General features: G+C 31.5%; 2 protein-coding genes across 2 annotated transcripts in view; one reads left to right on the top strand and one right to left on the bottom strand.

The window, feature by feature from the left end:
* The window catches only part of LOC130994894 (uncharacterized), a 1,167,164-nt gene that overhangs the window by 764,471 nt on the left and 385,670 nt on the right, over positions 1–17,023 (top strand). The gene's annotated exons all lie outside the window — the stretch shown is intronic.
* LOC130994878 (indole-3-pyruvate monooxygenase YUCCA2-like) lies at positions 12,067–15,387 on the bottom strand. Its single transcript, XM_057919995.1, has 4 exons — positions 14,153–15,387; positions 12,965–13,213; positions 12,477–12,599; positions 12,067–12,378 (listed from the first exon to the last, which is right to left on the bottom strand). The coding sequence occupies exons 1-4, from the start codon at positions 14,819–14,821 to the stop codon at positions 12,199–12,201; spliced, it is 1,221 nt and encodes a 406-aa protein (XP_057775978.1). The 5' UTR covers positions 14,822–15,387; the 3' UTR covers positions 12,067–12,198.

Raw genomic sequence — 17,023 nt, 5'->3', positions numbered from 1 at the left:
GCAATCACTGAGTGCTGAATTTGATATGAAAGATCTAGGGACTGCTAGAAGAATTCTTGGTATGGATATCAAGAGAGATAGGAAAAATATGAAACTTATGCTTGTTCAATCTGATTACTTGAAGAAAGTATTGTTAAAATTCAATATGAATGAAGCAAAAGTTGTTCAGGTTCCTATAGCTCAACATGTTAAGCTGTCTAGTAGTCAATGTCCTGTTACTAGTGAAGAGCTTAAAGATATGAGTGTTATTCCTCATGCAAATGTGGTAGGAAGCATCATGTATTCTATGCTTTGTACTCGACCTGATTTGGCTCATGCTGTTAGTCTTGTAAGTAGATTTATGGCAAATCCAGGAAAACCACATTGGCTTGCATTAAAAGGAGTTTTAAGATACCTTAAAGCTACTATGAATAAAGGAATTGTATTTCAAGGTGGAGCTACTGATTTAAATCAAGCTCTAGTTGGCTTTACTGATTCTGATTATGCAAGAAGTATAGATACAAGGAAGTCCCAATCTGGATATGTATTTACACTTTATGGAACAGCAGTGAGCTGGAAATCTACTTTACAATCTATGGTAGCTCTTTCCACTACAAAAGCTGAATTCATGGCTGTTACAGAAGCAGTGAAAGAAGGTATATGGCTAAGAGGTATGCTATCTGAGTTAGGTATTAATCAACAGGCAGTTTCTATTCTTTGTGATAATCAAAGTGCCATTCACCTTGTTAAACATCAATCTTTTCATGAGAGGTCTAAACATATAGATGTTAGATTTCATTTTGTTAGGGATTTAGTTGAAAAAGGTGAAGTTGTGATAGAGAAAGTGTCAACTGATGATAATGCTTCAGATATGCTTACCAAATCTTTACCAACTGTTAAGTTCCAAAAGTGTTGTTCTTTGATTGGTATGAGCTCTCTTGAGGAGAGCAAGTTGTCTGTCTAATCTATGCAGGTAACTCAGCATATTCTAATTGTATTAGATAAGGTGGAGAATTGTGAGTAAAGTATCTGCATACAATTAGTTTATAGCTGAGGGGTCAGTTAGCAATTAGTAAGAGTTAAAGAGGTTCTTTTAAAGTTTGTTAAAAGTGGTTAAAACAGATCCAACAGATCTGTTCCTTCATTCCAAAAAATCAGTTCGCAGCTCAACCTTCTTTGTTGCTGTATTCTCTTGGTTAAATACCTAGATTAGTTGTTGAGTTGTTGCTTAAGAATTTCCATTACTGTAAAACTAGTTGAGAGTGAGGAATTATAGCAATCTTGATAGATTTGTAGGCTATACACTTCTTCTAGTGTTGAGAGTTCTCAATTGTAATTGTAAAGTTCTTGAGTGTTCATAGTGAAATAGAGTTGATCGTTTCTTCTCCGTGGATGTAGGATTGAAAAATCCGAACCACGTAAATTGCGTTTGTGTTCATTTCTTTTCTGTTCTTGTTGCGTTGATTATCTTTCCAAGCAATTCCAAAACAATAAATTATAAATTTCTAGGGTAACACCTATTTAAAAGTTAACCATATTTTCGTAAATCACCTTTGCCTTTCATATTCATGAATTTAATTTGAGTAAATCATTTGATTATCAAATTAGTTATCAAATAAAAAATAATAATTGGATTTACTTAAAACTTCAAACCTGAACTTGAAATATTTAATTAATAAGTATAACCAAAAACATAATTAATACAAAAAAAAATTAATAAAAGAGAATCTCATGTAAATTACAATCTCATTTAAACTTTCATATATAATTATTACTAATTACTCTAATTACTCTGCTTCTATAATAATATTCTAAATATTGGGGTGTTACAAACTTCCTCACTAAAAAATAATTTCTTCCTCGAAATTCTAGTCATGCCTCTTGAATTAAATTCATATTTCATAAATATGTTGATAACACTCATGTTTACATGGTTTTTAATGTTCATATAATGTCAATTTTATAGGAAATTGAGTGTTGGATAGTTGTTTTGGGCTTAAATTGTTTTATCTTGTGAAATATGATACTTGCTCGTACTTTGGTGATTTTTATAGAAAGATCGAATCTGAATTTGGACGAATGGTCTTAATGAAAGTTGTATATCATCGCAATACGAGTTCGCAGGCACAAACAGATCGCAAATTGGAGTTCGGACGAGAGAGATATGGTCGAAACAAAAAAGTCGCGCAGCAGTGAATAGTGTCCAACGGAAGTTTCCGAATTTTTGGGAATTTTTGGGATTTTCGGATTTTATCAGTATTTTCGAGTTCTGTATTGTATTTATCTCATGTGCCTATATATAGGTCATTTTCCTGACCTATTAGTCACCTCTTTTCACCTCTTTTCATATTTTCTTTCTTTTAGATTTAGAATTTTATTGCTTTCATAGATTAGATTTCTTTCCTGCAAGATTGAAGACTTCAACAATCAAGCTGTTATTCAGATTTTTTTTTCGAGTTTTATCAATTTTATTTATTTTTATTGCTTTCTTATTTATTATGTCTTTGATTTATTTCCTAATGTCTAGCTAGTTTCTTTATCTGATTTTAAGGTTTATGTGATTGATTTATTGTTACCTTTTTGTCTTCCAATTTACGATTCATAATTCCTAGTGCTTGATTTCTTGTGGATTATCTGGCCAATAATTTGCATGTGTAGCTATTCGATTTGAGACCTAGTGGAGATAACTGTTTAGCAGATTCAGGAGTGTATGATATGATTTTAACCTTAAGACCTAACGGAGATAGGTGAATCATAGGGAGCTATTCTTAGGTGCTATTGGGAGTTAGTAGATTTTCTTGAGATCTAACGGAGAGATAATTTACTAATCTACTATCATTCTGCTTTAGCGAGAGTAATTGATTATTTGTGTGATCTCTCATCATAACTGGATTAAACTGGTAATTAGGATTAATAGGTTGATTATGTGAATTTGACTGATGAATTTACATCCCTAGGGTCAGTCGTTTTATTATTTAATTTTCTATTTGATTTTATTTGCTTTGTCTTGAGTTTAGTTTTATTTCATTCATCTTGGTGTTTTGCCTGGATATTGGTAGAGTCCTTGATAGGATTACTTACTTAGAGTAATTTCGTTTATCAGTTCATGTGGATACGATACTCGGTTACTGATTATTTGCTACAATTGCACCGTGTTAGTTACGGTATTTTTGTTGCTAATAAAATAGTGATCAATTTATGTTCTATTATGAGGGAACTTACTAATATATATACAAATCTTTATTATATGTCAAAAGAAACAAAATTTATCGTACTTTAATGTTTTGATTGATTATAACAATAAGCTGAAAACACATACGTTGGAATCGATGCAGCGCACTAACACCCCAATCAAGTAATCTATGCTAAAGTTTTTGTTTCAGGTATTCAAAGCATTTGATTTCTTTACAACAATCATGTGTTGATCCAAATCAGTTTTTGTCTCAACTTGCAGCTGCCCGTAGGCGTAGTCTTATTTTACTCTCTCTCGCCCCTAATTTTGTGGAGAATGAATGTTTTACATCCCTTATCATTGTGTAAAACCTTTATCCACCAACCAATCTCAATAGCACATCTTCGTATGTACAAACTTATGTGATATGTAAAGAAGGTAAGCCAGAATCGTAAAACTAATAAAAATGCACAATTTAAATAATAATTTCAGTAAAACAAATAATTGATTAATTATTATATAATTAACCATCCTAAGACTTGACAAAACGATAAATCAATAAAACGAAACGATATTAGAAATCATTAATAAGAAAATAGAGAAACGACAGTACTTGAAAAAAATAAAACAGACTCAACAAATAAACCTGAACAAAATTTAGAAATAAAAAACGACATAAATCAAACTTAAAAATAAGAAACTAGTGAACTATAATCGTTGACCATCCTATCCCGAAGTCTTGCTGCTTGAATCGTGAAGGTTGCAGACGGCTGCCTGTTTCGAGCTACCTCCAACAATTCCAACAACCTCTACGTCCTGCATGCTATCCTTTTCCATCCCGATTAGGATGTCAAAAAGAGTATCGAGAGGTTTCTCCTCCATCAATAGATCCTGAAGGTAGTCCTTCGCAGCAACGCCAATAAGACGACTAAAGAGCTGATATATCTCAGCCTTTAGTTTGTAGTGATCCGTACGCATGTTCATATGAGACACTTTATAGGAACATGCGTACGGATCACCACAAACTAAAGGCTGAAATATATCAGCTCTTTAGTCGTTTCATGGGCGTTGTTGCGAAGGACTACCTTCAAGATCTATTGATGGACGAGAAACTCTGGATACTCTTTTTGACATCCTAATCGGGATGGAAAAGGATAACATGCAGGACGTAGAGGTTGTTGGAGTTGTTGGAGGTAGCTCGAAGCAAGCAGCCGTCTGCAACCTTCACGATTCAGGCATCGAGAATTTAGGATAGGATGGTCAACGATTATAGTTTACTGGTTTCTTGTTTTTAAGTTTGATTTATGTCGATTTTTATTTCTAAGTTTTGTTTAGGTTTATTTGTTGAGTCTGTTTTATTTTTTTCAATTACTTTCGTATCTCTATTTTTTTATTAATTTCAAATATCGTTTCATTTTATTGATTAATTGTTTTGTCGAGTCTTAGGATGGTTAATTATATAATAATTAATTGATTATTAATTTTACTGAAATTGTTATTTAAATTGTGCATTTTTATTAGTTCTACGATTCTGGCTTACCTTCTTTACATATCACATAAGTTTTTACATATGAAGATGTGCTATTGAGATTTGTTGGTGGATAGAGGTCCGTACACAATGATAAGGAATGTAAAACATTCATTCTTCGCAAAATTAGGGAGAGAGAGAGTAAAATAAGACTACGCCTACGAGCAGCGGTAAATTGAGACAAAAAATTGGTTGGGATCAATACATGAAACAAAAACTTTAGCATAAGTAACTTGATTGGGGTGTTACATAGTAATCAAACATGAAAATAAAAACATACATAACCATACGAATAAGCGTAAAATCCCTTACCTTAATCTTGCTTTGAAATTATATATCTCGATGCATCCTAACGTATTTTTTTCCGAAACAAAAACTTTAAGATGCTTCTCTATGCGATACAAAGAAGAAATTATATGTAAAAGAATTTCGTGTTTTTCTTTTCCTCTCCCCAATCTCGTTCCTGACTCCCTATATATATAAGTTTGAAAATTTTCTTGATAAGCACAAATTTTATTTGAGTAAACTTCTTTTCAATATGCACGTATCTATAGCCTAGGTAATATAATTGTATGTGATCAACTTGGTGTTTTTGTTTAATAAGAATGAAACTCATTTCGTATGATAACAACTTTAAGTATATATATATATGGGGAGGGCTACAGTAAAAACACTTTTTAAAATATAAATATAAACGTTTTTTAATGTATGAATTTTATCCAACAGGGTTACGAATTCATCCAACATGGTTACGAATTGTGAAAAATAAATTTTTGCTACCTTTGGGATTCTAACCCAGGACCACGAATTCATCCAAAAGGGTTACGAATCAACCGTAGATCTTGATGATCTAAGGGCTGAAAATCATTTATATTTTATACACTTAAGAGTGTTTTTATTCTAGCCCTCCCCATATATATATATATATATATATATATATATATATATATATATAGGGAAAGGCTAAAATAAAAATCAAAGTTAGACTATAAAATAGGAACTATTTTCAGTCATTGGATCATCAAAATCTACAGTTAATTCATCACCTTGTTGGAATAATTCATGGTCCTGAGTTCGAATCTCATAGGTAGCAAAAAATTTAATTTTCGTAATTCATACATTTACACAGTGGATTCATGGATGTTCTACATATAATTCATACATTTTAATTAGTTTATAGTTTATAGTCTAAGAGGAGTTTTTTGAATAGATATATATAAATCGTACATGCAATGAAAAACAAAAGAATAAAAATTAAAAGAAAAGTTTGATACAAGAATAATCAACATTCTAGTTCTAATTATTATATTAACATTATCCAATAAATTTTAGCATGACAATGAAATTGTATTCTACGTATATCTTGTCTATATCTTGTGAAGAGATAAGAAAAAAATTATAAAAATAAAAAGATGACGTTAAAGACTTTTGGTATTAATAGAATAAAAAGAATTTGTAAACATTTGAAAATTTGAAAACCCACTCTGGCATAATTCAAAAGAAAAAAAAAACTAATTAAATTAATTCAAAAACTCATCCTTGCATATAAAATAAATTTGCTGCTTGTTAATACATTATAAATTTTTAGTATAACACCTATTTAAAAGTTAACCATATTTTCGTAAATCACCTTTGCCTTTCATATACATGAATTTACTTAAAACTCCAAACCTGAACTTGAAATATTTAATTAATAAGTATAACCAAAAACATAACTAATACAAAAAAAAAATCAATAAAAGAAAATCTCATGTAAATTAAAATCTCATTTAAACTTCCATATATAATAATTACTACTAATTACTCTGCTTCTATAATAATATTCTAAATATTGGGATGTTAGAGCATCCGTAATGGGCTTACTTGATAGTGGGGGACCACATTGAGTAAGTAGTGCTGCATTGGGGTTACTTGATAGCCTACTTGATTTTTTTAGTTTTGATTTTTATGCTTTTCATTTAAATTTAATTGCTCAACTTTAATAACACAATTTATTTCAAATTTAAATTGCATTAATTATAAAATTCTAAATATTACATAAAACTTTAATAAAATAAAAACATTTCCTAAAAAAGAAAGGAAAATAGCCGTTGCACTACTTCAAATTCAAAGTTTATACATTTATTATTATTATTATTTTAATTAAGGCGCGTGCATTGCACGCGCCATATCTCTCTCTCACTCATGCATACTCGAAGGCTCGAGCACGGCTCGAATAAGGCTTCCCCGCGACGCCTTACGATCGAGTGCAACGCTCTACTCGAGTAAGACGATCGAGTAGAGCGCTGCGGGTGCTCTGAGAGAGAGAGCTAGTATGAATGACTAGGGCCTTGTTAAAGTTTTCTCGTGTAACGTAAAATATAAATACCAATTCAATTAAATTAATCAAACCCTATTTATTCAAACTCTATTTAATTATAGAAAATTATATTGCTGAAACAATTCCACCATAGATGAATATTCAAATAGAAACCTTTCTACAATAAAATGTGTAACATGTAATGAATGATGCCTAACTCTGTATAATATGTCGTCATTAATTATTACACGTATATATGCTATTGCATATATATATAGTATGCTAATTTAACTAATCTTGATGATTAAATGGGACGTACGTAATAATGTTTTATTTGCAGTGCGTTTACTTTGACGAAAAAGGAGAGAAAAAATATATTTTCACTTATTTTTCATCATTTTCACGTATTCTTTGAACAGAGTGAAATATTTTTCGAACAACTCTTTTTCACTCATTTTTTCTTCAATGTTGAATAATGTTATGCTAAGGTAGGCGTGTGAAAATATTTTCTAATATTTTCTCATATTTTCTTATCGGTTCCAATGAAAATTTTGAAGTAGTTGTACATAATTATGCAAAGATTATGTAGACCACAAATAGTGGTCACTAGTCATGATGGTGGTATAGTATGATATGATACCACTTTTACGTACATACACATGCTGCACATGCAAACTAGTCATCACACCATCCAATCCAATTTTTATGGACATGAAGATGACATTGACAACCCTATTTTCTCTCCTACTAATTCCAATATACATATAATTAATATTGTAAGATTTCTGAAACATTTTCGGTTTTGTTCTATGGTGGATGTATTATTTAATTTATTTGATCAATGTATAACTTGGGTTCGAATATATGAAATCGAAAATTTTAATTTTTTTATAGTGCATTAATTTTATATGTACAAAGCTTTATTCTCACGAGAAATCATTTATATTCTCATGAGAAATCATTTATCATATTTCTCAACAAGTAATGAATTCAATTAATTGAATCCCTTTCCAACCTCTAAACACACCCAATCAAACGTGGGCTAAGAGGGTGTTTGGCTGAGCTTATAAGCTTTTCAAAACAGTTTATAAGCTATTTTGAGGAGTTTATAAGCTCATTCAAAGTGTTTGACAAAATAAACTCCTAAACAGCTTATAAACTCCAAGACATAAGCTCCCAAAAAATAATTTCCTCTACCCCAACTTATTTTTTTATAATCTCATATGCAACAGTCTTTTCACAAAGATTTTTCAACTATAATTTATTATTTTCATCATATATCATTCAAGTTAATTTTTCTTCGATTTTCTCTCTCTAAAAAAATCTCTCTCTCTAGCAAAAAAAATCTCTCTCTAGCAAAAAAAAGTTCAATTATCCAAACATTTTGATAACTTATAAACTTTTAAAACTATTGATATAAGCTCTAAGAGCTTATAAGCTCTTTGAAATAAGCTTAGCCAAACACCCTCTAAATCCTCAATAATAAGAAACGTATTCAAGAAAAATTAATGATGTCAGATTACAAGTTATTTTCATTGTTTACTTTTTGCCTTCTTTATTGAGAAATTCTTTGTACATGAATTATGATGTGATTAAAGGCTCGTGGTTAATTAAATTGACAAAAAAAAAAAAAAAAATCGAACCACCAGTCAATTTTCATTTATCATTGATTTCTTTGTATACACTTTCTCAACATAGATATACTAGAGATCTAATAATAATTCACCATCATCAAAATTGATGTTTATAAAATTGTAGCAATCCTTCTGGGATTGTTTTAATGCAAATCAGAAAGACAATCAAACATATATGATGGAATACATCATTAAATTTATAAATGGCGACAACATATATATATTGATATGATTAGGATTCACAAAAATTTAAATTAATCAAACAACAATCTGTAAATCGTATCATAGATTTAACCCGTGTTTCATCAATTTTTCCAATTTCAAAGTAACAATTTGAATATCACATCTATAATATATAGAATATGAATTACCTTATTGGAAAGACACGATTCTTTCCTAGGGCATACCTCCATCATTGACTCGATCAATCTTTCTACGATCGAAGGGAGATGAGAGAACTAGAACTATAAATTACAGAGAAACTAGAGAATAGAGAAGAGAATATGAATTGAGTGTAAAGGCCTCTATTTATACAAGTAGGGCTAGGGTTTTAGGGAGATATCTTGGTCAACACTCATAAGATATATCTAGAGATATATTTACAATAGATTTTTTTTTTTGAGGGAATCAATTTGAGAATTTTAATTTTTATATAATCTCGACCTATTAGGTTCCCACTAGATATCTATCTTAATATTAGCCTTTTAAATTAAATTAAATTAAATTAAATTAAATTATATCAGCAAACTCCGGCCCGTGCACCATCATTAAAGATCCTACAAACGGTCTTAAAATTATATCACTAAACTAAATTCCTATATGTTTCCCAATTTACGTATTTAAGGTGCTTTAATTATTTTTGATATACTCACTATTCACTGACATTCTCATAACAAGTGTCCTATTTGAAAATAAGATGTGTCGCCTAATAAATGTCATATTTCAGAATTTTGTAGAAAAAAATATATCGAATTTACTTATTTTACTTTATTATCAATGCGAATTCGATTTTTTTTCTTTTCATATTTCATGTAATAATTAAGAGTAAAAAGTGTAAGTTAGTATATACTACTCCATTTGTCCCATAAAAATATGTATAGTTTTCATTTTTCGTCAATCCTATAAAAATATGCATAGTCCATTTATTGTAATAATTCTCCCAATAAACAACACAATCAATGTGAAACCATTTCTCCACTCACACTACACTTTATAGGATTTCTTAAAACCCGTGTCGTCTCATATTATGTATATGTTTTTATGGAACGCATGTTTTTATGGAACGTATGATTTTTGATGATAATGGAGTTTATGGTTTAAACTCATTGCTTCCTTTCCCTTAAGTCAAAAAGAAGTTCTCATCAAATGAGAGAGAGGAAGAGAGAGAGTAAGTGTTCATTATAATCATTTGTGGTCTTACTACTTTCTTAATAAAGATTTGATGATTAGTACTAATTTTTAGTTGGGGAAATTGGGAACTTAAGGCATGCATGTGGCTCATAAACATGCAAATTAAGCTACCACACATTAACCACTCTTCTTCCTACAAAATTGGTCCTAAATAGACACCCACATGCAACTCTTATTTTCACCAAATTAAACCACCCACAAACCTTAGATCGCGACGTAGATCATTTTTGGATCATTTAAAAAGTTGCACCCAATCAAAATTATTTCTTAGAATATAATTAAGATTGATCTTCTACCAAAAGGAATTAAACAACTCTCCATTCTCAGCAATACTATTGCGACTTTAATGTTGTTCTTTTCTTCATCATTACAAGTACATGTACATCTATCAACGAACCTAACTAGAAACCTTTTAGGCTATCGGCAGAGACCATAAAGTGAAAACATATAAATATGTGATTAAAATATCATACCTAGCTACAAGCACTTATTTAGTTAATGTAATTAATTAATCTGTATAGGTTACTGAATAAAAGTGGAGTATATTGAGATTGCTATTTTTATGAGAAGTGAGAATAAATAAATCAGTATATAGTGTTTAATAAGGCATTATACAGTTTTCAATAACAATATTAAAAACTAAGTAAATATTTTCGCTCCCTCCAGGATTCAAACTCATGTAAAAAAATTCTCCCTCCAGGTAAATATCAGCTATATAAAATAATATATCAACATCTACAAATCAATCTAAGATCTCATTGGAACCATATAGGGTGAGGTTAAAATAAAAACCTTTATATCATAAGAATGTGAGAACCTTTGCATAGAATGTATAGCAAACTTGCACGGAACGTACAAAGTAGATGCACTACGATTATGCACAAAAATATAATGTTATCAAAGATGAATTACTTTATATGTTAAATGCATTTATTTGTACGTTCTGTGTAAGTTCGGTATACATTCTATGCAGATTCTCACGTTCTCATGATAATAAGATTTTTATTTGAACTTCTTCATATATATATGCATAATTGTAAAGTAAAAGTCATTTTACGTAAAGCGTCATGTATTTATAGAATATACACATATAACTTTTTCTTCGAAGCATAATATATACTAAAAACATATACATAGTATTAAAATCACACACACAACAACAATCGTTATATATGCAATGTCATGTATATAATATATTGATGACTTTGTTGAATGATTCATGACACAATGTTCAAATATTGTAGGTGGCGAAAATTTCATTTTTAAATTTATATAATATTCTACAATAAATTCATAATATTTCATAGCAAATTCATAATGATCTCATCTTATATGATAAGTGTGGTTTGCATATACTCCCTATATAGTGATATTATATTTTTCTCGTCATTTGAAAAATATTGCTACAATTAAAGAAAGCATGCACATTAATTAAGTGATGATTATGGATCTCGCCTTTAACCGAAAAGGCACCATCGTGGCTACACATAAAGATCTACTAAAGTAGAATCAAGAAATGCTCATCTCCTTAGTTAGGCCATCTTTAAGATCTAGTTAGTTAGATGATATATGTATGGTCTTGTATATTTCAAATAAAAAAATTCTATATAATATGAACCAACCATTATTGGAATATATAAAATTTATGATCACTATTAAATACACACACAAACATATATTATTATTGAAATAAATATAATTATATGCATAAAAAAACAGCAATCTGTTTTAAATCAATCCTAATTAATCATCCATCAATCAAGATTAATATCCCTATATATATTATAAAATATTATATCTTAATTGATTCCAAATGAAGGCAATGGACTAGAACAAATTAAGTAAGGAATACACCATCTAATTAAAAACCAAAAACAGTTCAAAACCTAGCTAGCAACAATGTCAAAAAAAAAAAAAAAAAAAAAGAACTCTACCGATCATTCGACATCCTAAAATAAATGATCGATATTAATTATACCTAAGTACGTCATCAAATGTAGTATATGAATGTACTGTCAACTAGGTAGAGATTATTACTCTAATATATGATAATCTCATCTTAAATCGATCTATTATATCTAACTTACCCACGAAAATTTATTATGTACATCAAATCAGATACTAGCTAGATCTATATACGCACGTTGCAACCAAGAAATTAATAACTTTTAATTAATTAATTAAAACTCCTTTTGTAACATTTTTCTATGTCCTTTGCAATGTTCTTAGCATCCATGGCTGCTCCGAGGAGGCCGCGTTGGGTGAACCCCACTGCGTACAGACCGTGCTCTCCTTTCCAGCCATTCGGGAACGGGCATTTAGGGAGGCCGTCTTTCTCGTTAAACATCCCGTTATCCTGTCGTGTCAACACGAAACATATATAATCCAAACATATATACCCTATTTCAATTCCTACTAAATATTTGAGCTATAACATTATTAATAGAATTATACCTTTAGCCATGATGGCACATTACTTTTGTAACCAGTTGCTAAGATTATTGCATCAAATTTCTCTATTCTTCCATCCACGAATTCTACGCAATCATGTCTCACTCTCTTGATCCCAGGGAATACCTTGAGAAATTAATATAAAAAAATAAAGTCAAGAAAAAGTAAAAGAATCATGTTTCATTTTTTGAGGCAGAAACTGCACAATATAGTTGAATTAAAAGATGTTTAATTATTAACTGCATCTAATGATAGATGAAATACGAAGTCAACATAGAATATGAAACATTTCCCTAAATGATCAAAGCAAAAGCCAGTAGTGTGGAGAATCTTAGCAACATAAACTCACACAAAAACCCTAAAAAAGTGAGACAAATCAATGAAATTATTATAGCACTTTATCCTTTGTAAAAATAGGTTATTTTTATGTGTATGTGTAAAGTCATAGGCAATGCAATGAGGAGTTGCACCTATAGCATAAAGGGTTGTACCTTGATATATCCATTTTTGATCTTATGAAGTGTTCCGACGTCCAAAACCGGAGTCTTTCCAAACTTTATCTTGAGCTCTATCGGCCCCAACTTAGGCCGTTGTATCCCGAACTGGTCCGTATTCCCAATCGTCAACCACGAACCGGCCAATAAAACCCGGTCGGCGAAACTAACCGGCAACAACCTGACCAACCACATCGACAGCCCGAAAGTTGAAGTTCCGAGCATCTCTTTAGGGAGAATGTGAACCTTAAATATCATCACCAATTTTTCATGACATTAATTAATTAAATTAGTGTTATCAAAAAAGAATTAATAAAGCATGAAAAAATCTAAAAAAGAAAAGAAAATTGAAGTATTGATTTTAAAAGACTGTGGATCAATGTGTAAATCTTGCATATGTACATGTGCGCGATGAAATATTGACATATTATATATATAGTTAGGATTAGAAAAAATCAATAGAAAATTCAATTATTCTTGGATTCTAATCACAACTCTGATTCAACAAGTATTTTTTACTACCTGACGTGATGAATCAACTGTAGATTTTGATGATCTAAGAATTAAAAATTGTTCTGATTTTATATTTTAAAATATGAGAAAAATCAGGTGAGAATGGATTATTTTTTAATAGGAAGCTGTATTTTTTAATTTGTGAATTCGATATTTTCAGAAGGATTTACACAAAAAATCATAAATAAAAAAAAAAAAAAAAAAAAAACAAACAAACAAACGATAATTAGACTGTTTTATAAGAATAAACACACAATTTTTTTTGCTTGGTGCCATTGTGTATATATATTTAACAACAACCTGCAAAACTCAAATTTTCAGCAAAGAAGAGGATATATAATATAAAATTTTATGGTTTCTAAACGTGCCTCATATATTATAATTGTAATTGTATAGTTTCTCTATAAAGTACATTATTTTACATATTACATGTAACTATACAAAATACACAACAAAAAATTAAAGAATTATTACCCTTCACAATCTCACTCCCATGCACAAAAACACACACAAAACCTCCACTAATCAAAACGCAGGCCAATTTATCATCAGCTTCCTTCGATCAGTAGATCAGAGGTTCGATTCACTCATATGCGTAAGTAATTTAGAAGAAAAAAAAAAAAAAAAAGTGGGGGAATAAAACACATAATTGAAGGTGAAAAACACACATACTTTGTCTCTAACGACGAGCGAAGGCTTCGCGTTATGGTTGCAGAGATCCAACGAAACCTCCATGCCGGAATTCCCGCAGCCGACCACCAGCACCTTCTTCCCGTCGTACCCCTCGCCGCTCCGGTACTCGCTCGTGTGCGCCACTGCGCCGGCGAACCCCGCCATCCCCTCGATCTGCGGCACCACCTCCTCCGCGTTCTCCCCCGTCGCCACCACCAGCCACGGGCACAGGTACTCCCGCCCCGCCGCCGTCCGCACCCTCCAGCGCCGCCGCGCGCCGTCGAACTCGGCGCTCGCCACGGCCTGGCCGAACGCCGGCCGGATCCCGAACGCCGCCGCGTAGGCCTCCAGGTAGTCGACGAACTGCCGGCGGCTGGGGTAGGTCGGGAAATCCGGCGGGAAGCGCATGAACGGCAGCTCGCAGTAGCGCTTGGGGATGTGGAGGCGGAGGCGGTCGTAGGTTTTGAGCTGCCACAGCGAGGCGATGCAGCTCTCTCTCTCCAGGATTAGGGATTGGATGCCGCGGAGCTTCAGGCAGACCGCGGCGGCCAGCCCCGACGGTCCGGCGCCGACGATGATCGGCGATTGGATCGAGACGACGTCGGCGTGTTTGGAGTGGGGATCGTGGGCGGATTTGTACTCGATTTCTCGCGAGGTGTCGTCGTCCATGGCGGATCGAGTTAGGGATTGATTACCGGTGAATTTTGATCTGAATTTTGTTTGAGAGAGAGAGAGAGAGATTTGGGATGAAAATTAGAGGTATAAGTCAGCAAGGTTACTGAATCCAACGAAGTAATGGGAGAATATTCCAAAGATTTTGGATATAAAGATGAGGGAAAATCGGAAATATGAAAAACTAAAAATATAAATGAAATGATGAAATGAAATGGAAGCGATTGTATTTATAGGGATAAGTTTTTTTTGGTTGATTTATGAGAAATAGAGCTAATTCTTATGCACTGCATAAAATTGGGGTTTCGTTTTCTTTCAATTCATCGGAGAGGTAAAAACTTATTTTAAAATATAAATAAAGAATCATTTTTAACATTTAGATTACAAAAATTTAAGATGATATTTATGAATATATGGGTTTGGGTTAGAATCGCATAACAAGCCAAAAGTTTTAATTTTTGAATTCATACATATTTCACATAAAATTTATAGATTCGTAATTTGTAGTTAAAAAAGGGTTTATAGCCTAACTCTTCCTCCCCCCACATATATATATAGAGAGAGAGGTTAATTAGAATCGTGAAAGCCACATTTTATCGTAAGAATATATACTGCAATTACGTGTAAAGTTACTGCATTCATGGTGAAACTAAATTGCACTCGAAAAAAATTAAAAAAGAAATGAAATTTCCGCTTCCTCCATAATTAGTATTCAGGTGTTGTATTCATTCATCAAGATGATACACTCACTGTAGATTTTCATGATTGAAGGTCTGAAAATGATTCTTCGTTCTCATTTTAAATAAAAACTCTATCACAAAATATTATTCCTTCCATTCGCGATAAGTGTCATGAAGTGTGAGAGCTTTCCTTCTCATTGGGCAATGTGTTTGGGGATGGTTGGTGATCTCTGGTTTCATAATTTCCACTTCTATTTATTCTTATGATTTTTCTTTGTAGGAACTGGACAAGAAACGAGCTAAAGGAACGTGTAAGTCCAAGCAATATTATTCGTCAGAAACGTCGTTTCAAAAGTCTGACATGTGAAAGGACAATATTGATTCATGAAGAGACTCGTTAATTTTGGATATGAGGTTCCAACGGATACTATTTCAGAGTTTTTTTTTTGTTTGTATTAGTTTATGGTGGATTCAAACATTAACCCAAACTTGTAGTATTTTGTATTGTAATATGGATGTTATAAGATTCTTAATATTGGATGATTAATGTATGTATATGTTATTGATAATTTAAATTATGTGTTGAAATGTTATATTATACAATGTATTGGATTTCAAATTTTAAAACATGAAATAAAAAAAATGATTAAAATTCAAAAATAATAGATGACAGTGAAAAACTGTCATCTAAAACATAAAAAAGTCATTTGTTTACATCTTAGATGAAGCTTATTAAGTGTCATCTATTATACAGATACATGACATGTATAAAACGTCATCTATTAGACATCAAGTGTCATGTATTTATCATATATATATGGTGCGGTTATAGTGAGAACCACGCTTATCGTGAGAACATAAGAACCATTAAAATCAATGCATCTACTATATAAATTAATGCATTCGCTATTAAATTTAATGCATCCGAAAGTAATAAAATTTTTGCTCCATTCAGGATTCGAACCCAGGATCTGCATTCATCCACCGTAGATCTTGATGATCGAATGACTTAAAATGGTTCTCTGTTCTAATTTTATTTAGTGGTTCTTATTTGAACCTCTCCCTATATATATATATATATATATATATATATATATATATATATATATATATATATATGACACTTTTGTCATTTATACGCTCATAGATGACGCTTCTTAAGTGTCATCTATGAGCACATAGATGACGCTTCTTAAGCGTCATCTTATCTAGAGGCATAGATGGCATGTCTATTCTTGACACTTGTGGATTTTAAGCCACTACAAAAAAACATATCGAACACCGACAGAATTACCGAGGAAAAATAATCTGTTGGTAATCACCGACGGAACAACGGCGGAATTCCGACGAAGATGTTTTCAAAATTTTACCGACGGAATTATTACCGACGGAAAATAATCCGTCGTTATATATTATTCATTATTTTAGATTTATTTTTTAATTATTTTTTTTAAAATTTACCGACGGAATAACGACGGAATTATTAGCGACGAAAAATATTCCGTCGTTAAATATTATT

This window comes from Salvia miltiorrhiza, chromosome 7 (assembly GCF_028751815.1).
Source record: "Salvia miltiorrhiza cultivar Shanhuang (shh) chromosome 7, IMPLAD_Smil_shh, whole genome shotgun sequence".
In the NCBI taxonomy this organism is placed as follows: Eukaryota; Viridiplantae; Streptophyta; class Magnoliopsida; order Lamiales; family Lamiaceae; genus Salvia; species Salvia miltiorrhiza.
Note: the sequence above shows the minus strand (reverse complement) of the source record. Positions and strands in the feature narration are given on the sequence as shown.